A 25,135-nucleotide genomic window follows, 5' to 3' on the forward strand; every position below is an offset into this window, starting at 1 on the left:
CTCCCTGATAGCTTATTATTAATTACTGTGCTTAATACATGGGAATATTTGACCTTGTGTAGAAGTACTGCTTCATATTTAAATGTGCTGGTAAGTGATGGCAACAGCATCTACCACCCGCACAAGAGTTACATATTCCGGCGGGATTTCATTATCTCTGAAGCTGATATTTTCATGGCAATATGTTGGCTATGGCCACATTAAGCCTCCATTACAAGACGCTGCAGGAAACATGTTGATGGAACCTGCAAAAGACCCACCCCTCCTGGGCTCAATATTGAAAATCCAAGCAGGCAGGCTGTAGTGAGAAAGCTAAAATGGCAGAGGAGGTGGGAAAAATAGTGGCTGATAATGTATCCACCATGTTTTCCGAATGGGAACAGTGACCCCCAATGGATGATATCAGGCAACATGGCAACAGGCTAAGCGGCACAATTCAGCCAACACACTGTATGTGTGGTGTGCAGTTTACAAGCACTAGGGGTCAGTATTGTACCACAGCAAATTTGATTTGCACAAAGAATAGTCACATCTGTCTGTGTGACACCACTAATCCCATTTAATCCATCTGAGTTCATGTCCAGTTTTGCTGGTCGCAACGCCCCTCAAGGCACATGGCTATGAAAACAAGGGCAGGGGCCACAGCAGATCCCATTACTGTGAGAGTCAAATGGGCTGAAGTGACAAAGATGACACTTACATTGCCTATTATGTGATTACTGCATCACAGACAGAAAGGCACAGGCACATAAGAACTGAATATGTTTTAATAAACACTACTGAGGAGCATGTGACACAAATGTGCAAACATGTTGCATAGACACACACACATGCAAAAGCACATTTGTCTAGCCAAGTGGAAAGAAATTTAAAGCTGATAATTGAAGTGCTAATTACCTTAAACAAATTGCTACGGTTCTAACAAGGAGAGAATCAGCCGCCACCAAATCAGATCAACACGGGAAGTGTGAAACAGCACGTCAGCATACATCTGCTCCCTTCATTGTCAAAACACACGAGCCTCTAAAACATACAATACATCTCACAGTTAGAGGGGGGCTTTCTTGTCACTAAAAAAGAAGATTTCCACATATTTAATTTCTACTGTAAAAACACCAGACTCCAACCTCATTTACTGTGACACTGCACCATACGTAACATTATCTAATATCAACAAATGTCTCTAATGTCTGCTGTCATTCCAAATGCTATGTCAATGCCTTTCTATTCGATGAATGAATCTTTTGAACGGTTCTTTTTAATGAACTGATTCTAAAGATTCAGTTCACTTAAAAAAGAACTGTCATGCCCATCACTAGTGCAGTGACAATTGTGGGAAAATGTGTACAATAAATAAATAAATAGAAGACCACAATGGTCGCTGGTTCCAGCAGTGGACCATCAGGTCACTAATTAATAAACTATCCATGCAAACAACACGTTGCTCACTAGAGCTTGCTAGACTTTTTTTTTCACTCATCAAACTCAGTTTATATGGCAATGTTTAATATTAAATGGCAATAATGTCACTTTAAAACAACTTAAACGACTTTAAATTAATCTAATTTGAAAAGGTATGTTGTTGAAGTACTTTGTGTGCAATACATTTCCTATTATGGGGCCCAAATCCATCTGCTTCCTCAATAGACAAGTCAATATGATAATCAATTATTAAAAAAAAAATTAAAATAAAATAAAATAAAAAAGATTTGCTAGTGACAGCCCTAGGCAAGTCGGCAGTCACAACAAAGTCTGTATTTTCCAGTATGACTGACCCAGAAGACTTAATGCCCAAAAGGAATACATGGTTGTAAGAATTTGCTGTGGAAAAATAAAAAAGTCTTGACTTCAAGTTACGCCATCAAACTCCTTTGAGAATAATTTGAACACTCCCTCTTGTCCCACGACATTGTCTAGCTGACCTCATTTGTTTGTCTATTACCACATTTTCCAAGTAAATCTGAGCGGACTGCTTTGGTGGGCTCTGAAATATGTTGAGTATAAAGTGACATTTCGAAAACTATTATTTGAATGTTTGTGTTTGAAGACATTCTCTCTGAAATTGATGCTGTTGTCCACTCAGTGTAAATCTCAATGTTTGTAATCTATTGTCTTTATCTGTAGTGCACTTATAGTTATGAATGTGTTTGATTAAAAAAAAAAACCTAACCTCATTTGAACTGTAGCTTGAGCCGTGATAACCTGTTCTTGTAGGCACCTGTGATACTTAACATTACAAAAAGCACACAATTCTGTGTTGCACCGCAATGATCATGTAAATCATGAAGCTTGCTTTTAATGAAGTGTCTCTCCCCGCTGTCTGCTCTTATTAAATGTCTACCAGGGGTAATATATCGGTTGCTATAGCCACATATTTTGCAGCAGATACAAAACTGGGATATAATGTTGCCTGGGAGGTTTCACTTTTAATAAATTAAGTAAATAAAGAAAGTAATCACACGGAGTCTGCCAGCCAGCCAAGCACAAAGAAATAATGTCTCTTTGAATGAAATAATAACACCACCCCCCTGAGGGCAAAGTTTTATAACCACACAGAAAAATATGCACCTAATGTAGGGTTGAAAATTACAATAAATATAATATTGATAATCTGTTTAAGTATCCTGGAGGATTCTGTCTCACAGCATAGAGTGCTCTCTACCGAGCATGACCATGGATTTCTGCTCATTTAATGTTCCCGGGCCTATTCATCCCTTGAGCTTTTGCTCTGAGGTAACTTTGCTATATCTCAATGATTATGACTTATTTGTGACTCTATATGTGTGTGTGGACAAAGAGCCTTGCACAGCTTGTCATTAATCACTGCTCACGGTCCCATGCAGTACTGTATATATACCTGAAGAAGCACAGAAGGCATAGACATGGTCTATCTTAAGTTTTTTTTTCCTGGCATTTTCTTCATGCTTAATTTATGTATCTTTGTCCCTCTTCCCGTCTCTCATAATCTCGTGTGAGTGAGCCTGAAGGACAATACTGTAATAAAATTCATAGACATTGTTTCAAGCGTATGAGTGTGTTATTTTAGTAGCATTTGGTAGAATTTGCTGTCACATTATATTTCCAGGGTAAAAAGAAAGGTGAAACTTAAAACAGGACAATTTTGCCTCCCTTCCTCTGCAGCTATAAAAGTTTCCTCTTTTCTGTGAAGACAGTCAATGACATTGGATGAGAGAGCCTGACAGTGAGCATTCTATTTTCTTGATGAACCTGTCCTAAAGGATTGATATTATCTACATTGAACTCACTCAACTGTCTTTACAGACCTCGGTTTGAACATAATGGGGGTGGCAGTGTAGGGCAATGGAAGCATAACATTTTCTAAAATAGATTAAGAATTAAGAAATGTGGGAACTGCAATGATCTTCTAAAGATGAGCATCACAAAAGCTGTACAATTCTAAAGCAATGAAAACATCCTATGAAATTGGACAGAATTTTTCTCCATCATTACCTATTCACTTGTTATGACTGTGTTTTGGGTTAGGGTCATTGTGTTATGATATTGATCTTGTCAGTTGCCTTTGCAGTTACTATGTCTCTTATGATTGTAATGTATGATAATGATGATGATGATGATGCATTAGCCACTTTTATGGGTGCTATACACGGGAGGCAACGTCGCTCGCTATCAATTAATTTCCTATGGAAGCAAGGTGGCAAGGCGAAAGTCGCCTGCCCTCTTCCCACAGGGCAACAGGCAACATTCCTGCATGTGAAATTTTGCGCTCGTTTACATGGATGTGCGCGCATTTCTATTTTTGTATACATTATAGGCTATGTTGACTGTGTTTCCCAACGTAAGTGTCTTGTCTGCGTTTGGGTCCTGACTCCGCAGCTCTAATAACATCGTTAACGTAACGTGTGAGACCTCATTGTACGTCATAAGAACTGAAATCTTCAAGCAACAAAGAAACACTACCATTTTTACAATTGCAGCGGGATTTTAACCGTTCTGGTTCCAAGCGGGATTCACGTTGATCCTGATAAAAATGATTTCATATAATCAGCAACTCAATTGTAAGTCGCACTTTCTCTTCAGCACAGCCTCCGCTACAACTACTGACATGCACACACATGTAATGTGCCTGCAGACAGCACTGCAGTGCTCTCTATTATCGTGTCATCTAATAATGCTCTTAGTTAAATTGCAGTTCACTACTTGTGCTCCAGGAGTTCAGGCCTCCTTTATGAGGTTACCACTTACAAGCCTTTCAAGCCCATAATTAAATCAAGGAGGTAATATTTGCAGGTGATCTAATAACAGGTGCATCACTAGATATCGTTTTAGTTCCTTTATGAGGGCCTCAAGCCGTTTGGTACCACGTGACATAGAGAGACTGAATAAAAACTATTTCATTGCTTATCAGAGTCAGAAAGAATTTTTTATTTGAAAATCAGGTGCATCTGCTTGCGCCTTTGTCAAAACACTCATGTTGGTCATATAATACAAAAAGACCTCCCTCAGCCACATGTCTTGTCCAGGTGTCTCTTTTGTCTCTTCTGTTTGTTTGCTGTTTCAATATTATTAATAATATTAAGTACTATTTTAAGTACCGTTTTTTTTTTTTGTTATTTTGAAATAAAATAGTTTTTGAGTGGAAACCTGCATCACCTCTTGCATCCCTTCATGACTTCACCTACTTCCCTGCTCTTGGGTCTTAATTCCTAGCACAACCCACATGTATATTGACACTTTGCAGAAAACTAACATACGTAGCACTTTAGTTGCCATAACTACTATTTATTTTTATATTTGCAAATGCAAATTTTTGGTGAGAGTCCAAGCTCTAATTATAATAGTCTTACCTGAGTATAAACCACGGCACCAGCCAAACTATGAAAAAAAGTGTGATTTATAATCCCCAAAATTTGGTACTAAAACACAAAACATCATCAACATACTAATATTCCGAATGAGAGGGAATTCAGGGAATCAAATCTAATGTTAACAGGTGGCATACAAAAATGTGTATAACTTTGCGGAAAACTCAGCTCTAGTATTCCATTTCCCTTTCTTCAGAGACCATTTCAAGGAATTTGGCAGTAATTTGGTGTGCTGCTGATAAACAATTTTTTTCTGAACTACTTTCTAGAGGACATTTTACTGGGTGTTTCATTTGATACACGTGAATGTCCAAATCTACAAGATTAGAAATTTGTGGTGGATTTTTTTTTAATTGAACTATGGTTATTGTTATGTGCATGCAATACGCCCACAATCAAATAAATGAACATTGTTATATTAATTATTGTTCGGAAAATATCAATAAAAGCAGAGAAATATTAACTTTGTAAAGGTTCAGTATACTGAATAATTGGTTCAAATGCATACTCAGAGAAAAAAGCACAGAAAATCAATAACCACTAAACATCTTCATGAAGAAAGCATTCCCACTGCTGTTTTTCCATACAGTACAGCAATGCATTGCTTATTTTTCTACATTATATACCCTATGATTTAACAGAAATTTCTATACAGCGGTGAAATACAGTTATCAACATTTGTGGTGCAGCTTCACTTGATCTACCGGTGAAATGAACAAGCAAGCAGGTTAATGTGTGGCTAGAAATCTGCTCTGAGTATCACGATCTGAGCTGCAACCACTCAGGGGCCATGCCAAACAACAGCAGGCCTCGCAGAATCAGTCATCCTGATCACCCTCCCCAACTGCCAATGGTCAGTAGTGTTCTCGCATCCATTCATCCTAGCTCTCCCTTCTTGTCCACAGGCTGAACTTGGAGTGAGAGATTTGCCCGAGGAAGGGTCGGAATAATAGAGTGTAGTGTCTGGAGGGTTTTCATACGTGGCATTGTAAGTGGGGGGCAGCGTGTGTGTAGCATAGCACTAATGGACAACAGTGCTGTGTCCGAGTGAGTGAGTGGTTGTCGCTTATGCGGGTCAGCGTTATGTGTTATTCATAGCGCCCTTGAAGCGCATTGAAGGTCAAAGGCATGATGCTGAGTATCCTGCAAGCATCTTACCACAGCGGCGATAAAACATTACCACTACATCTATTCTTCTTAGAAACTGTGCCAGGGAAGAAGGATACAAATCAAACTTTTGTTACATCATAGAACTATTATAAGAATAACTTACATTCAAAGTGTATTATTGCTAAATAAAGCTTATTTTATCGTTACGAATGACAATACTCAATTTAGACTTGTTTGACTTAGAAAAATAAATAAATAAATAAGTACCTTTTACATTCGTGTTACGGTGTGACAAAAAATTTAAATAAAAAATGGGGCAAATGTTATCTGTCTGATACGCACCGATCACCGTATAGGACACTGATTTGTCGGGACAGTTCCATTCCTACAGCGGTGACATTTGCACAATATAGTTGGTCTGTGTCATAGTCTAACTAACTAATGTACTAACTAACTTATTGGGTTCTATTTTGATAGACGGGTGCATGTGCGTTTGGAGTAAAAACGGGCACATCTTAATTCTAGAGCAATTCTAGTTCAGGATGTTTGTCAATTTGGAAGACACACTACGCCTCCCTGGGTGTTCTGGCGCACTGAGCTGCCAGTTCTATATTCTTGAACAAAATACTGCAATTGCTAACAATAAAGGTGTGGAAAGTAGGCAGGTGGAAAGTGTTTTTTAGACACCTATGTACAACAGAGATTCCAAACAAAGTAATATCTAATGCCACTTTTCCATTAGCCCCGCGTGACTCGCTACCACACCACACTGCACGGAACGACACTACACGGCCTCCATTGCATTTCCATTACAGCAGGCACGCAGCGGGAAGGGGGCGGGACATTTCACAAGTGGCAAGTTGCGCCAACATTGAAACCATATTTACAATTTCATATGGACCACCATGGATGAAATATTGTGATCTTGATTTAACGACCGGCTCGCGAAGCTATTTCTGAATGGAGAGCTCAGCCCCATTCATTTTACTGCCGCTGGAGCTCTCATTGAAGTGAATGGGAACATACGACCAGGCGAGCGGTGTGCACTCGCGATTTTTTTAAACCACAACCATTACAAATCCATCCACAAGTACCTTTTAAATTGTAAATATAGTTCAGCGTTGTTGTAAAACATTATTATATTTATTGTATTAACTGTATTTTTATGACTTTGGCAAAAAGCGGCGTGTGCCTCTTGCCTCACTTGCAAAAAATAAAGAAATGGGCGTGCTCCATGGCGTTGCTTGCTGCGTTGCTGTCGGCCAATCAGATCACAGTGACGACACGGTGCTGCAGAACCACCTACGAGATGGTTCTAAAAAGCGGTTCTGTTGTAACCGCTCTGCCCCGAAAAAGTCTCACGGAGACGCGAATATCTGGGGACAAAAAATGCCACTTCGGTGTGGAACCAATGCGGTGCAAATGCGCCAACTGTACTGTGTATAGTGTAGGTATATTAAGGCAATGCATGAGGTTTCCATGTCAGTCAAGTAAGATCAATGTAACATTTCCATCTTATTCCACCTTGTAACACCAATGTAACTGTGATAAGAATAAGAGCTGCAACTTGTTCAGCAATTTAATACACTTGCTTTGTATTCCTCAAATACACGTCTCATTGACGGCAACCGCTGTATACTGTATCATGAAGTTATGTGATTTGAAATGCAGATGTGCTTTAGTCACTGCAGAATATTTGAACTTCCAGAGATCTACAGTTCTATTAGCTAGAAATATAATTGCTTAGTACAAATTAAATATCACAGCCAAACTAATTTGCAGTCATGTTAACTTCCTCAGGAAATATATGAGATATTTTTATCTGAGGAAGATGCCCAGAGGCTACATAAGACTAATTTAGTTAGCTTTTTCTGCTATATTTCCCCTCCTCAATAGCACCATGGTGGATATTGGCCTCAGAGAGGAACTCAAAAACATCCGTCTATTTAAACAAGTTGTTAACACATTGACAGGCTATCTCACAGAAACAGAGGCGGTGGGCCCAATGACGTGCTTAAAACTGAAGACAGTGGCAGGCCCTTTCTGCATAAACAAACACACTTCAGCAGTCAGTAGTGGTGGGCGGAACAATTCCTCTTTATATGCATTGTGATGCAGACTCTGAATTGATTTTAATATTATGAGAACTAACAAGACTTTCAATAATTGATTATTAAATAATGTCATACTGGTAGAGAGAAAAAAATGGAATGCGTAGAGTGTAGACGTGCAAAACCTGAATCAGAATCACAGAGCACAGTGTGACACATACGGTTCATGTTATGATGAGTACGAAGAGCCCTGACTGTTTTACTCTGACTGCACTTAACAGCTTTTTTATTCCTTTTATAGTAGAGTGTGCGGACCCTCACACTCCATAGTTTCTTTGTCAACTCTGGCTGTCGCTTTATGATTGTGCACGTACTCGCACGCGCACCATGAACGAGCCTGACACAGATGTAAAAAGGGACAAACTGCACAAAGATCCTTTAATATCAGTAGTTTTTAAAACTATATATAGTTTTATTCAATACAATAATGAAATCCCTTCCCTGAGCCATCACATTACCATGGGTGAGGGGTTTGTCTGTCCCAGTGAGCCGAGAAGCTAAGTTGCAGGGTCACCCATGGCAATCAGATCCTACATGAGGACCAGATGAAGCATGGCTCAAAGACCCTTTATGATGTACACAAACATTGATAAACGTTTTCCCTAACCCGCATGCAGGTCACCAGTGACCCCCTCTGGAGCCATGCCCAGAGGTGGGGCTTGTTGATGAGACAGGCCGGACACAACCCCAAGAGGAAATGTGGGTCCCTTGCCATGGGATCACCATCTGTGGGAAGGGCCAAGTGGGGTTGGGTGCCAAGTGAGCTGTGTGGCAGCAGAGGCAGGGACCTTGGTGCTCTAATTCCCTGATACAGGAGGGAGGTACCAAGCAGGTGTGGGCATACTTATTGACCCCAGACTCTGTGCCTGTACACCGGTGTTCACCCCGGTGGAAAAAAGAAGGTAGCCTGCCTCCACCTATGGGTAGGGTGACGGGTCCTGACTGTTGTTTCTGCCCAAACAGCAGCTCAGAGTACCCATGCTTCTTGGAGTACCTAGAAGGGGTACTTGAGAGTCCTCCCACAGGAGACTCCCTTATTCTGCTGGGGGTCTTTAATACTCATGCTTGTGACCTGGAAGGGTATGATTGGGAGGAATGCTTCCCCCCATACCCTGGATCAGAACCGGAGCCTTGATCTGCTATTGGACTTCAGTGCTCATAATGGCTCGTCCATACTAAACAACATGTTTAGACATAAGGGTGCACTTGGTACCAGGACCAACTGATGACCACCTGGTAGGAGACCATGGGACAACCCAGGACATAATGGAGAGACTATGTCTTCTGGCTGGCCTAGGAACCTCTCGGGGTTCCCCAAGAAGAGCTGGACAAAGTGGCTGGGGAAAGGGAGGTCTGGGCTTCTGTTGTTTAAGTTGCTGCCCCCGCGACCCGACCTCGGATAAGCGGAAGAGGATGAAAGGACGGACAATAATGAAATTTGATGTATAAGGATTGACAAGTGCACACACCCACAACAACATTTCTGAGCGCAGAACAGCACCCTGTCAGCATAATTAATTTCTGACCATATTTTTGTACTGAAAAAGGGAGCAATTTATTAGCTACAGTGAAGCATTATGAAAAGTGTTTAACTAACTGCAATGCTAACAACCAGCCATCTGAGTGAATTAATAGCTCAGTTAACTGGGTGACTAAAAATGTGCAGGCAAGAGCTCCTCATACATCGGCACGCAAAATGAATACATATTAAAGTCCGTCAACCAATCGCGATTCAAAACCAAACCCATCCAAACTAGAACTATGAAAAAAATAATTCTCATGTATGAACCGTGGCTAGGGCTAAGGAATGTGACCGCCTCAATACGAGCGCCTCAGATTTCTGCAACATAAATGTGAACGCATGAAAATTGTGAAGCACAGAACAAAACTAACTGGTCACGGGAATTGACAAGACCTGCCAAGTAAATGTATGCTCATAAAATGTCAGCAAAACAGCATACAGCATCTTATTCTGACAATCAATGACCTGATTAAAAGTCACTAAATTTGGTAAAGGCTGGCCTCAAAAGGACAAAGCTGTGTAGTGGGATTGGACTTTAGCTGAAGAGACTTATTAGTAACATTAACTGAGTCTGAAACGACATGCTTTTGGGGACCAGAGAGTGGCTGGTTAACAGTTCAAATGAAAAATACATTCCCTGTTGCAACTAAAGTACTGTAGAACTGTCAAGCCGATGCATTTGGCCACTTAAAGAAATGAAGAAGGGGACACTGACCATTTTGTTCTTCTTGGAGTATGTTTTTTTCAGCAGCCTCTCGTTCATCCTTTCCTGCTCTCGCTGCGCATGATGAAAGAATCCATTCTCCAGTGGATCTACAACAGGCTGAACATTCTCCTCTTCCTCCTCCTCATCTTCCGCCTTTGGCCGTTTCACAACCCTTTTCTCCTTCCACCGCTCCTTCTCCTGTGTTTTCAGAAGCCCTGTTTTCTTCTACAAAAAGACAGAGAGCACATTTGTAGTTTTGATACAATAACAATGTCATGTGCTAGGTCATGAATTCAAACATATCAGTCAGATAGACATGCTTTTGATGGTTCAAACTGGAGAGAGACCTTTGTTCCATTGAATATCATTGTTGATGATTCATGATGTTGGCAAAGGTCGAATATTGCACATTCGTACCTAAAAATGTGTTGCCCATAACCATGTGTTGATACAATTAATTTACTTCAGTCAGCGATTACCGTATTCACATTCAATGTGTCAGACGGAAACACAAACCGGAATAATTCCAATCACACTTTGTAGATCAGGGTGCTTCAATTTGTAAGAAAATGCACATTTTGGCACTTTCAACAAACACAACGCAAATGCAAACAGCAATCGGTATTTTGACAACTGAAACTGCAAACAGTCCGAATATAGTATGTGCTTCTACAAAGCATGCAAACACTTGAGCGGAGAGCAACCATAATCAGCATCTCTCTAAAGTCATTTTTAATCCTGTCAACAGCAGAACAATGCTTTACTGGAGCCATAATCACTTTATGGCTCTGACATAATGAGCTTATGATATGAACTGAACGGCTGCTTTTACACACTGCTGAAAAAAACACTCACTCTACACTTACACTGTGACCAAGCCATTTCCCCTAACTAATCATTCCTTTCACGCTTCAGTCACGGCCTGTTTGGAACTGCTGTTTGTTTACTGGAATTCAAACACTATTTGTAACAGTCGGGTGTCTTACACAATAGTTTTCCTTCACCCATTCCCTCAAACTCACCCCCTGAATGTACTGTCAGCACTGATTGATCTAATAGCTTCATCTAAGAGGCTGTGATGTGTCAAGCTGTTATTGCTGTGTTTTCCGTGGTGTAAAATTGCAATACTGAGAGTTTGCCACTCTTATTTTGCCAAATAGGGTACATAAAAATATGACGACAGTAATCCATACTGCATATTATTCAATTTATACAATTCCAACACAAATCAGCAAATTATTATCGTTGTAAAGGCAGATGTTTTTGATACAGCAACTTATTACGATTGGGCATGTGTATCTACTATAATGGCCGGTGAATGTGTATCATGTATTATGAAGCACTCACACTAGCTTGACACACAGAACAGTAAGGCCCAATTTCCAATAAGAATAACAGTATGCAATTGTTTTTTTAGTACAATACACATTTTGTGGGATGTTTTCATTGCTTGGCCAGTACATTTTTTTAAGTGCCTGATTTTCTGACCTTAAGACTTCTCACCACATAAGCACAGTTTGCATGTTCAAATGGGAATAGGAAGAAGTGATACAGTTATCTAGTCATATCCTGTAAATTTTGACTCGGTAATCTGTAAATATAAAGTAGATATAATATTGGAGATCTTGGCATAAATCACGCACTGATAAAAGTGTTTTCAATGAAAACCACATTGAAGTTGTCAGTAACAGTAACTATAACAACAACGAAAGCACAAAAATGAGCCGAAATGGTTATGGTGTCTTTATGTATAAAATGTATTTTAAAAATGCAAGCATATATTAAATATCCATATGACAATAAACATAAACTCTCATCCACTTAATCCTATTTAAGCCCCCTCTCATTACCATTGATAAAAGATAGCAATACACTACGATAAACAAGGAAATTAAATGTTACTACTTATTTACACCCTCTGTCTTTTTTTGGTGCTGACCCCTTAAAAACAATAGAGAAAATCATGCATAAAATTAGACTGGCTACTATATGTAAGATGGCTGCCTTCTGGTTTCACCTGCGGAATCAGATATGCCCGCAGTCTGAACACAGCCTTAATAGATTCATACCAGTGGCAGCGGGACCATGGAATGGCGGTAAGGAACAAGGGTGGCGATGCAAAGTGAAGCTTCATCACCAGATTCTTATATCCAATAACAATATGTATGCTATGTGCTAACCTGAACTTTATTTCATTTTAAAAGTTGAACACCACACACCAATACCATGACACTTTAAGGCATGTGTTGTTGATGCCATACGGAATATATCGGAATATGTCCCGGTTTGTTGAAGCAATGCTAATGGTAAGTTATATTTTCAATCATTTGTTTTTGTTTGTTTCTATGCCGGTCCCAAAAAAATTTGAATTAAGTGTGTCAACATTTAGCAGGTAGGTCAATAACTAGTTCTGCACAAATATTTATTCACTGTAGGTCTTATGCACACTGGTAACGTCCCTCCTCAATGTCAGACCAGCAGTTCAAAAATCGCTCTGAATGCTATTAATGTAATCTGGCTCTTACTGAGTCCTCTGCAAATTGAGTAGAGAGCAAAATGGACCCAACTTGTAACCCTCAAAGGACATACCTTGGCTCAGCATGTAATGGCCACATTATTCATTCAGAAATGTTGGGAGCATAGAAACGAAGCTCTACCACAAGCAATTATTGTTTTTCCAAGAAAAGATTGACGTGCAATACATACCTACATTAATTATAATTGGCCGTGCACTAATGGTTCCAGATTTACCTCATCTATAAATTTAAGTACCCAACACTGCCACATACATATTCTGAATTATTCATGTCTACATCTCACCCCATACACCAAATTCCAGTGCACTTAACATCTTGCATAAGACCATACAGAAGCTATAATGTAGGAAAAGCACCAAGAGTCATCTCCTGTCTGATGTGTTCGAAATGAACATGACTGTACCTTATGTGGACGAAGGGGTGCCAGAATGCGGTTAAGGAAAAGTATTATTCTACAGACATCATTGTCTCTAGTATGCACCGCTGATTTTGTACCACTGGAGTCTATTCCAGCTGGCAAGGTGCATCCTGGACTTACTGTCAATCATACTGACACATAGAGACAGACAACCATTTACACTCAAATTCACACCAATGGGAAAGTTTGAGTTGTCAACAAACCTCATATATTGTATTTTTTTTTTTTATGACTGTGGGGCAATGCTGGAATGATTGACAAAAACACACAAGCACAACATAAACAAACAGAACATAAACTACACAGACTGACAGTACAAGACCAGAGTACATAGATGTTTGACTTTTCTTGTCCACTCATTCTCTCTCGTGACGTACACATGATACACAGCATGATTGCAAAAGTATACATAAATATGAGTTGACGTCAGAAACTTTGGGAGTAAAAACTTGGATTGAGATTGTGACCTTTACAAACATTAGGCCAACAGGTGCTCATCTGGAAAGCCTTGGGCTTTGGAAACAGAGAGTCACAGTTTTAGAACTGCTGTGGGCAAAATTCATTGTTGGAGGGACGCTCGACTGCATCTTAACTATGTTTAACTGCCCTTGAGCAAGTACTGAACAGAACACCTCTGGAAATGCAACTCAAGCGTCCAACCACCATTTAAACGCCTCATCTGCAAATTTGTGGTGTGCAACCAAAGAATATATTAATCAGAATTAAATGAATTTGAAATTCAATGGAAAATTAAGTTTATACTCTACATGGTGCCACTTCTTTGTGTGTATCATCTATCCATGCATCCATCTTTTACAAATGACCTAAAAAGTTAGAATATGGACAGCTTTGTATATAGTACTTTAACTACACCATATGGTGCCCAAAGAGCGTTACGATGCCTCACATTCACTCATTCATACACCAATGGTGGGCTGCTGCCACGCAGGGCGCTGCCAGGGCCATTGGGAGTAAATCATGGTTTAGTGTCTTGCTCAAGGACACTTTGACATGGTCACAACTCACCAGTGGTGAGGATTGAACCCACAACCTCACAGATGGGAGATGGCCACTCTACCACTGAACCATGCCGCCATGAAACTGTTATTTCAAACAATGACTTACTAATGAAATTATTTCTCTTCCATTCAATAGATAAATATGCCTATTTAATTGTTTCTATTGGTGAAACTACAATATTCTATCTAAAACATATTGTTACAACTGAAAAATACTTCACTCAAACAGCCCATTTAATATAATACGAAAGGGTAAGCTTGGACAAAATTGTAGCAGAAACCAAAATATAGAGAACATAGCTTAAAAAACAGATGAGGGAGACATGGTAAAGAGAAGATAAGGAGGATGTACAAAATACCTCTCAACTGCTTTGACCTAATCATGTTGCCCCGGCAACAGTACATGAGATCACTCTGGCTGAAGAAAGGCAGAGTGTTAAAAAAAAAAATCCACAAATGTTCATAAAGGCAACTAAAGGATGTATGGCTATGTGAGGTTTAAATGTTGCTGGCAACATCATGTCAACAGTGCAGAAGAAAAAGCTTTGAGCGTTCTGCTAAGAGGAATGTCAACAACACTAAAGTTACTTGCAAGGATTGTTCATGGGGCATTAAAAAATAAAGCAGCCACAAGAATCTAAAAAAGTTGCCTAGAGTAAGGAAAACAAAAGCAAATACAAATGTCTGTTTTGGGAGAAAATGTGTTTGATTTCACATCCATTTTTCACAATTCAAATTAAGATGGTTAAAATATTTATTTAAATTAAGCTTCCTACTGGCACATAATACTGCCCGTAGATATGTCAGAAAAAAAGAGCAATGCACTTTCAGCATGTAACACATTTTCTGAGGTCAGCCATTATTCAGTTCGCATGCTGAGATCAGCACATCTCGCTGACATTAAATGAGACATATTAAGCCATTTTTCCACAACTTGAAACAGTTCCCTGATGTCATAGAAAATGTAGATGAATACCCCACAAATCGAGGATTCGATCGCAATTATCATTCTAAACGCAGTCATTTTTTGGAGGGGAACCACTGCTCACCACTCCACTTAACCTTTCTATTGTACCAGTAGTGGTGTTTCCATCCACCCATTTTTATTCAAATTTTCAAAAAAAAATTCGCTAAAAGGTTTTTAACGCTTTGAGGGGGAGGATTTTGAAGTGTATCAAAAAAAGAAAAATGAGAATTTTGGCTATGGAAACAGGTTATAAGAATAAACATTGACAAGACCGGATACACGTCGCACGTTTTGACTGGATACTACGTCACATGCACGTTTGTAGTCACAAAGCAATGGCAGAAGATAAAGTAAGGTGTGTTTGAGGGGACGACGAAACAGAAATCTTTTTGGAATTAATTAAAGAAGCGAATATGAATGGAATTTTAGATGGAAAACCGCAAAGAAATGCTACGGTTTATCAAGTATTACAAAAGCAAATCATACAATGTCATCGCACGGCACAGTCGCTTCTTTTAAATTCTTTGTGGATCACATTTCTGTGGTGTATACCGCCACCTAGAGAGGCGGAGTTACCTCTCAATATTAGCAAAAGATGAACAGATGGAAACGGGCATACGTCGTACGTCCGTTTTGCGCATTTTCACTAAGCATGCTTACAATTCTTAAACAATTGGATAGAAACCCCACAAGTGTGAGTTTGGCTTTGTGTTACCTTGATGACTACTGAGCCTAAATCCTGAGATGAACAGAGCTGCTGGAAAAATGCCGGCTACCACTGATCTGTGTTTTGTTTGGTTTGGCTAGATTTTAATTGTAATGTGTTCCTTGTGACCATGTCATTCTCTCATCAAGTTTTATCATATCTACCTGCGCTTGTCATTTTGGTCCCTTGTGTCAACCATTTCGCTCCCTCCACCATGTGTCTTCTACAGGTGTTTCTTATTATCTCATCAGGTTGTGTGTTTTTATGCTGCATTCGAGGAAGGTGGGAAGTCGGATTTATCCCACTTGAATTGTCTCAGTATATTGTAAACAACAAAGATGGCTGGTTCTGATTAATTGTTGGTTGTTCTGGTTAACAGTCACTCCAAATCCCGTTGTTTGATGTGAACCTATGAAATATCTGTTTAAAAAATTGTCAATTACGTTTTGCCATTCACGGTCTGTCTCTCCATGAGGCTCGCCATTGTCGAGCGATGTCGGACCTGCGTCATGTCACCTCTTGCATCCCTTAATGGCTACACCTGCTTCCTACCCTTGGGTCCTCATTCCTACCACAACCCAATGTCAAAACCTGACACTAACACTGATACCACTGTTAACCAATGTTAATCTGTGCATCCAACAACACTGAAGTTCTGATTAGATTTTGGCTTTGACATGATTGTGTTTTTTTTTTTCAATTTCTAAATAGCCAACAAAATGATAGTATTAGATCTGCAATGAAAATTAACTATTAAAAAGTGGTTTAAATGCCAACAGAAATGATCAAATGTGGTGCTAGCAGCCTAGGCATCATTGCTGTGTAACTCAATGACGACACAAGGCACACGTTGTTTCTAGTCATATGAGAGGGCTTTTATTTTCAGAGAAATCCCCACTGTGACACGACACGGTGTCAAACACAGTAGCAGTATCTCAAGGGATACACTTCAGCACATCAGAGTTTTTGACGATTTAATACCAAAGAAAAAGCAACTGACTTTAGCATTCCATCGGTGCTGACACTTTTGATATCTGAGGATTAAGTACATAGATGTATTGCTCGCTTGTCAGACTGACTGTGTACACATTACAGCAGCTCGGGGACTTGTCATGATTTAGACAGGATTGATTTTATCATGAAGTCCCGAGCACGTAGAGAGATAAGCATACTGCTACCAGCGGATGCTGCTGTCAGGTGCATCAAACAACCCTTTGATTAAGACGCTCATTACCCCTCCTCCACGTATCACTCAAAGCGCGTAATCAGTGGGTTACACCGGTGAGAGAGAAAAAAGACCACATTGTGTGTCAAAAGGCTTATCAGTGTGTGAACAAGAGAATGCACACATTTTTACTGTGATCAATGTTGCATAATTGGCTTGCAAGCAGATTAAATGAAGTACATCCTTTTCACCTTCTCTTCTTCGATGTATTGTATTTTCCTGTTCGTTTAACTTTACAGTTCAGGGCCTTTGTGTGGTTCTATGTATTTATGTGCAGTGCATTATGGAAGAACAGGGAAAAGAAGCAAATGCCTGGTATTAATCATAGCACCACAGTGTGTTGCTATACTTAAACAGTTAATAGTGGTCATGAGCTTTTTGTCTCACTTATTCGTGGTCACCATTTTACTCTGCGGTCAGCTTTGTTGCTTGCTGTCATGTTTTTTTGTTTTTTCCTTTGTTGTTTTTTGTAGTACGGTAGGATGGGATAAAGTAATGCACAGCACTGATTTATGTCATACAAGACTGGCTTAAAAAATAATAATAATAATAACGATACTGCTGATCAAAACTATTATGTACAAATTTATTTCAAACTTTTTTCAATGACACATTTTCTGGTTGTTGCCATTCAGAAATAATTACTAGGCTTAATTTGTTTGTTGTTTTAACTTCTGTACTCCTTCATAAAATAAAACTGATTATCTTCCTGTGTTTAAACAAAATAACATCTGTTTTTACTTTGGAAAAAAATGACCGGTAACATAGTACAACATCAATTCCCTCTTTTTTAAATCACTATACGAGTACAAAGTACGAAATAATTACCATCCACTTATTAATAAACCGTAATCAGGGGGGGGAAATGCTTTCAGATTAGTAGATTAATCGATTGAATAATTGATAGATTAATCTATTCTAAATATATTCAATAGTGACAGCACTACAGAAGTGTTTCTGCATGTACAGGCAATGTTTAGACGGCAAATGGGCACTTTTTATTAAACTGTTAAGCAATCAGCCAATAAATTCCATCTAGACAATCTATTGGCACCTTTGTCGTTAACTTTGTGTTGGTCTTTGACGTTGTCCTGGCACAAAGAGATTTTGCAAACGTGGACGCTGGACAGGAGAGACGAACCGTCCTAGCTTAGCGCAAACTAACTACCTGGTAGTCGTATGACAGACACGACATGGATGGATTTGAAACTTTACTAAAAGGGAATAAACACCCTGGGTTATGCCATTGGCCAGACATCCTGAAGGTTAAAGTAAGTTATTTTAAACTAAAAAGGCAAACCTTTCCGTATGTTTATGTGGTGGTATTAGTGTGGCGGCCGCATACAGTCAAAGTGAATATGATGCTTGGTAAAGCACTTTGGACAACATATACTGTAGTGTTGATAAAGTGCTGTATAATCAAATTGGATTTTTCTTTTTCTTTTCTTTTTTGACTGTCACGTTTTTTTTTGGCAAAGGTACGATGGAATCAAATGGATTCGGGATTTGGTGGTTAAATGGTAAATTAATATGCAAACACGGATTAGAGTCCATGTTATATCCATTACACAGTAAAGACAAGTTAGAGCTGCATCTTTTTACAGTTACTGTACATGTGTTTTTTTTTTTTGTTTTTTTTTATACTGCTCATACTTTAATGTTTGTACATAGCATTGCCAGCATAAAAACGGTTGCTTATATCATTCCCACAAGAACCTATACAGACAAGTTATTACAGCACTCTGATGTGTGGGCCCAACAAATCTGATCTGGTCACTTACAAATGACAGTGCAGAAAAGTAGAGTAGTAGATTTTCAAGTTCCAATTTAATCCAAATAAATAACCTGATTTGCCTGCAGTCTGAACAAGGCCCTTTATGCAGACACTCTTAGACACAGGCTGTTGTGAGTGGAAAAACGATGTGACCAATATGTCCTGTGAACCTGCCACCGACTGTCACGAAAGGCCCCCCTGCTTGCCGCTCAGCCCACACACTGCAGCCCAAAATACAGTCTGGTGTCATTTCCACCGCTTTCTCCACATGCACAAGCTCGCCAGGGAGAGGAAGTGTTGCCTTGGCAACACTTATCCGTACTGATGGAGAATAACGTACATTCCAATAAAAACAATCAGTCCCAAATAATTCCAAGCTGACCGTTAAATTTTGTGATTGAGACAGCAGACATGCATTGCACACATCTCCAGTGTGCAATTTAGATTTTTTTCTGTATTATTCAACTCCCTATCCAAGTTTGACAGACATTCTAATGTCTTTTCTCGGCAACGGAAATGGAAGAATAAGCTCTCTTCTTAACGTTTACAAAGGATGACAGACGTGTTCTGAGTTTCGGCTGCATTTCTCAATGTGTCATGCTGTGATCTGAACCTATGTAAAAAGGTCTTAATTCACACAGACTGACAGAGCTGAGGAATGTCAGCCGCAGACAAGTGACAGGCGAGAGTACTGGAAATCTGTCTACATCTGCACATTACTACAGGCAGCGCAAAGAACTTTTCTCCTTAAAGATCTACTCTCTGATCCTGTTTGAGGAAATGACAGCCACCACCTTCACTGAAATAATCTTTATAATGATTGCAGTACTAATCCCCATTGTTTAGATTTTTATTCTTCTTTTAACCCCCTACCCAAGAACAAGATGAACAAGTGAGAGCCTTCTCATAGTGGCAGTTATCGCCTGCATAGCGATCACTTCATATCAGGCGAGTCAATTAGAGAATCGGTTGTTTATGTAGCTGTGGCTTGATTGTATTATTTATTACTATATGTTGGTGAAAAACGTAATCCGGCACTTGGCGCACGGTAGCTGAACCAGCAGATGGTAACCGGATGCTAACAGATGCTAACTAGCCGATGCTCACGTAAGATTTGGGGAAAATAGACGTTGTTAATGTTGTAAAAACTTTTGTTTGTGGTGCTACGGTTTTATAAATATTACACAGTTGAACTTAATAACTGATCAACAATAGCAGCATAACCTTTTTTTTTTTTCAACAACAGGCGGTGGCCAAATCAGTAGATGCTAACATACCTAATAACAAAAGTGCATAACTTGCGTAAAGCTGCTTGCTTGGATGGCATATTGACCACACAGAAAAGGGAATAACAAATATAGGTCATATACACTTGTAACTTTTCAAGCCTTTGACTGATCACAAGCAGTCACCAGTGAGATAGAAATTCATTGCAGATCTGGAACACTCTCCCTATCTAGCGTCGCCGACAGAAAAAAAGCACTCCTGACACTTTATTGGGTTCGGCAATATCCAACCTGCCCATCTTTTTTTTTAACTCATTCTGTCCTTTTCATCAAAGTGATATGTGAATTATTTTGGACAAAATGTTGACGGATAAACGTTAGTTTTATTGCTGCTCTCCATTGTTTAGTCCTATCCTGCCAATGTGACGGCGTATTTGGGAATAATAATAATAATAAGTACATGACGTACGGAGCTCTATAGCGCCAAATTACAACACAACTTGTCTCATGGCACGGAATAGATGGAGCAGATCTAGAATCAAGCATCTCACTTATAAACAGACCAACTGAAGCACATGAGAAAGCAATGGGTGACTGGGGCAAGGAAAAATTCTATAGGTGATTGAGGTGAGACAAAGAGAGAGGTAGAGAGACAAGAGAAAAATGGGAAGAGAAAGAAGAGAGAGAGTATGGCAGCACCAACGGTAGTCGGAGACGTGTACAAGAGTGGGGATAGAGAGGTTAGAGAACTAGAACTGACAGGCAAGAACATGCAGCATTACAAAAGTCGAGCAGTTCACCCTAGGAACTACGCTGAAGCACAGAGTATCTAACAAACCAGCAAAAGAAAATGCAGATCAAAAGGAAACAGCTACAGCAAGTCATGACACCTAAAACACCCAACATGAAACAGTAGGTCACATGTGGCAAAAATGAGAAAAATGGCACACTGTGAATCTAATGAAATCTAATATTGGATTGGAATGAGTCGATAATGAATATGTTTGGTGTCAATATTTTGCAAATACTGTACAGTATATTAGGCAACTGTATTTGAATGACCACACATACAACTTTGAAGTGATTTTATGATTGTATCCCAACCGATTTCTTCTTTCCTTTTGCTGAAAAAAAGCAACTGCTTGAGCTACAACAACCAAAACCTTTGTTCCTTCCCATAAATGCACGCTAAAAAATGCTCCCTCACGGGCACACACTGAACAGTGTCTTCTTCCAGTGAGAGTGACAGAACTAAATGCAAGGCCACTTCTACTGCTGTGTCACAAGATCCACTCTAATACACACATTAGTACAAAGAACATCAGAAAGGTTCCAGGACTGGTGTCACAAAAGCTATATTTCAAATCAAAACTTCAACTTTTCCCCATCTACAGTATGTAATCCAATTGGAATATAACACACTTTCACTGCCTTGTCTGCTAAGCCTTTATGCATTCTTAAAAGGACTCTTGCACAGTTGTCATGGCCATCTTGATGTCCTCCATGTTTCCAAACAGTCCGCTTAATGACCCCCTTAAAGGGACAGTGTGTAGGATTTAAAACCATCTAGTGGTGAACTAATACTTTATTCATATTAAAAAAACATTATTTATTTTAACATTATTTTGCATGTTATTGAAAATAATTTCAATAATTATTTAAATAATAATTTCAATTTCAAATGGCCTATATCAGGGGTGTCAAACATATGGCTCACGGGCTGGATCAGGCCCACAAAGGGGTTTAATCCGGCCTACAAGATAATTTAGTAAGTAAAAAAAATATTAGTTGGACCAATTAATCAGATAGCCACAATCAAAACATCTAAATTCGTAATTTTATAAGCAATCCTCAGATGAGCATTGCAACTTGTACAGGGAATTCCACTGGATGTCATTATAATAAAATAAAATAAAAAATCATAGACCAACATAAGCGTGTTAAATATGACACAAATTCAATTACTGGTAACACAAACACATATGACAAGGATGAATGTCCTCATAACGTCATTAACTGCGCCACACAATGCATTCTGGAAACAATATACTGTATATGCAAAACAGGTAGCTACAACACGTCCGGAACTCATACAGGCAAAGTGGCCATTTGCATTCATGTTATTTTATGGAACAATATAATTAGAGTTGAGCCTCGTAATATCGGGTTGGCCCAAAAATAGTGATAATCTACGTATAATTGACGGCAATTATTTTTAAGTTATATACCATGATTTTATCGATCTGGCCCGCTTGGTAATATATTTTCCTCCATGTGGCCCTTGAGCTAATATGAGTTTGACACCCCTGGCCTATATTGTGATAGAAGATGTTTTCCATATCGCCCAGCACTACGCGGAGGAGAAGAATGTCACAAGCTTGCGGATGTAGTTAGCCTCTGGTGGTGCTTGCAGCTATTTTCGGACCCGAAGGGTCGACAACTTACCTCACAGCTCGGGCCTTCATGTGGCCGCCGCTGAGTCTCGTTATTCAGGCTCCCGCCGCTTGTCTCGTCTTGTTTTGCTCTTACTAGCTTTTTCTAGCTTCTCCTGCTAGCCGTTCATGTTAGACATTCAAGCTAGTTCTTGTTAGCCACTCTTGTAAGCCGCTCCATCGCGTTCTTGCTAGCCCTTTTTGCACGCTGCTCCGGCTATCTCCTTTTCAACAGGCTACTCGCACGCTCGCTCACTCCAAATAAAAATTGGTAGTAATTGGTGGTATGCTTGTGAAATGTGGTCTTTCTGAGGCACCGTAGTGTGTGTGCTTCTAAAGTATTGCATTCTACTAGTTAACCACCAGATAGCACTGAATCCTACACCCAATCCCCTTTAAATTGGGAAATATGAAAAATAGGGTGAGTAGGGCACAGTGATGTTCATCTCGGACAGTCGCATTGTCATGAGGAAGCAGCGTGAGTTGCAATACCATAACAATGATAGAACCAAACACAGCAGGATTTCTTTGCAGACCTGCTGATTGACCGTCTGGCCCTGTGGCAAGAACTCGCAGTGGACGATGCACTCACATCGAAGAATGCAATCAACACGAGTTGGACTTTGTGCTTGTACTTGCTTTTTTCGGCCTTATCGATGTCCGACTCCTACACGGAAAGCTCTAGCATTTGCTCTCCAGGACATACTTGAGAGATACGTGACTCTTCCCTGATGATGACTTTACCTAGCAAGTGTCTCATGATGAAAAAAGTTAAACAGTTCAGAGCTGAATGCTGAGGTCATTTTCATTCTCGTGGGTGATTATATTGAAATTCATAAATTATAGTTTGGGTTTGAAATATATTTTGTGACACCAGTCCTGGAACTTGTCTGATACACATCTTATGTCCCTTCCTGGACAGTGAGGGAATTCTCTCCATCTCCTTAGTACCTACATTACATATAAATACATTACAAAAGTTAACCTGTGCTGAGTTAATGAGTCTTATGTTGGTAGTTTGGTATGTTGGTAGAAGAGCTAGAATGCAGCAAAGTGACTCTGTCTACCATGTAGAGGTCAACTAGACAGAAAGCATGGCCATAAATAAAACAGTCATGAGTTGTTGTTTTTTTTACATGTTTTTTATTTATTTAATGTATATACAGTACCCCGCCTACAGCCCGAAGCTGGCTGGGATAGGCTTCAGCACCCCTGCGACCCTTATAAGGATTAAGCGGATAAGAAAATGGTAAGAAAATGGATAAATGGATGTAAATACAGTATTTGATTATACCCAATGCTGCAATGACTATGTTGGGAAAAAAATAGCATTTGAAAGAAACATACATTTAAATGATAGTTTTTATTACAAATAATACTGGCCTACTTTCTAAAAGCCGAGATCATTCAAGCAAAAATAAGTTTTTTAATACTGCTCTGTCCTTGGCAAAGCTATTTCCAGTTGTCGGGTTTCAAATTGTGTTCATTTCAGATCTCTTATATGATTTAAACGTTTGGCCGACAGAGGCTGTCACATGTAGCCAGTATTCACAAAACACAAACAGGAAGAACAATAAAGTTGACATCCTCTCAAATGTCATCTCGCCGGAGAAGATCCTTGACCTGAGTGCTTTTTGAAAAACTAGAGGTCAAACAGTAAAACGATTACTCTGGCAACTCATCAAGCAGAGGCCGAGAGCAGTGCAATTACCTCCAGGTAGCAACAGACAAGTGAGCAGTGTGTTGTGTTTAGCTCGGGATGTAACAATGCTCGCAGTATAATTGCACCCTGCCAAGTGCACTCTAATCCTGTGTTTAACAGGTACAGTAGAAGAGAGAGAGAGAGAGAGAGAGAGAGAGAGAGAGAGAGAGAGAGAGAGAGAGAGAGAGAGAGAGAATAAAAAGGTATTGCCAAAGACCTTGGAATGGAGCCATTTCACCAGGCAGAAGATAGAGAGAAATATGTGAAGGGTGTCAAGAGGAAAGTGATCTCCCTGCAGTCAAGGCTGGCAATACAACCATCTGATAACTCATTCCAGAGGTCTCTTGAGGTCTCCCTAATTTGTTGGAATTTAGATGTTTCTGGGGTTGGTGAAAGATTCTGGTTGGTAACCCGGTGGGTAGTTGATGTTTGGTCGGTGCTGGATTTCACTTTTCTTTCTTTTCTTTGATCCTTCCTCGGGTCTCCTGACAACTTCACAACTGGATTCTGAAGTATTCGGTTTAGGTGAACGGTATGGGATTTTTAATAGGTTTTAGGTGAATTAATGAGCACACACTCACACGCACGTATGCACCCCCCCCCCCCCCCGCACATTCTCACTCATATACAAAAAAAAAAGAGAGAGAGCAATAATGATGACATGTCGAATTAGTAAGATTACCGAATTAACGATACTGAAATCTCTCAGAAAAAAAAACTCATTCCAGAGGGATGTAAATAATTACTGGAGAGGACAGGCTCAGACTAAGAGCCGGATTTATTCATGGTCTGCATGAGCAAAAACAGTCGCAAAACTTGATCTTAAGCATTCCGAT

The 25,135-nt window shown here is 39.6% G+C and overlaps 1 protein-coding gene across 8 annotated transcripts in view; it reads right to left on the bottom strand.

Annotated features, from left to right (window-relative positions):
* Positions 1–25,135, bottom strand: part of fbrsl1 (fibrosin-like 1) — a 330,931-nt gene that overhangs the window by 229,151 nt on the left and 76,645 nt on the right. For all 8 annotated transcript variants that reach the window (XM_077560536.1, XM_077560539.1, XM_077560537.1 and 5 more), the window contains exon 2: positions 10,303–10,518. In XM_077560536.1, the coding sequence (XP_077416662.1) occupies positions 10,303–10,518 (216 nt within the window). The remainder of the gene's footprint in view (positions 1–10,302; positions 10,519–25,135) is intronic.

The sequence above is a fragment of the Vanacampus margaritifer genome, chromosome 3, assembly GCF_051991255.1.
Source record: "Vanacampus margaritifer isolate UIUO_Vmar chromosome 3, RoL_Vmar_1.0, whole genome shotgun sequence".
Taxonomy (NCBI): domain Eukaryota; kingdom Metazoa; phylum Chordata; class Actinopteri; order Syngnathiformes; family Syngnathidae; genus Vanacampus; species Vanacampus margaritifer.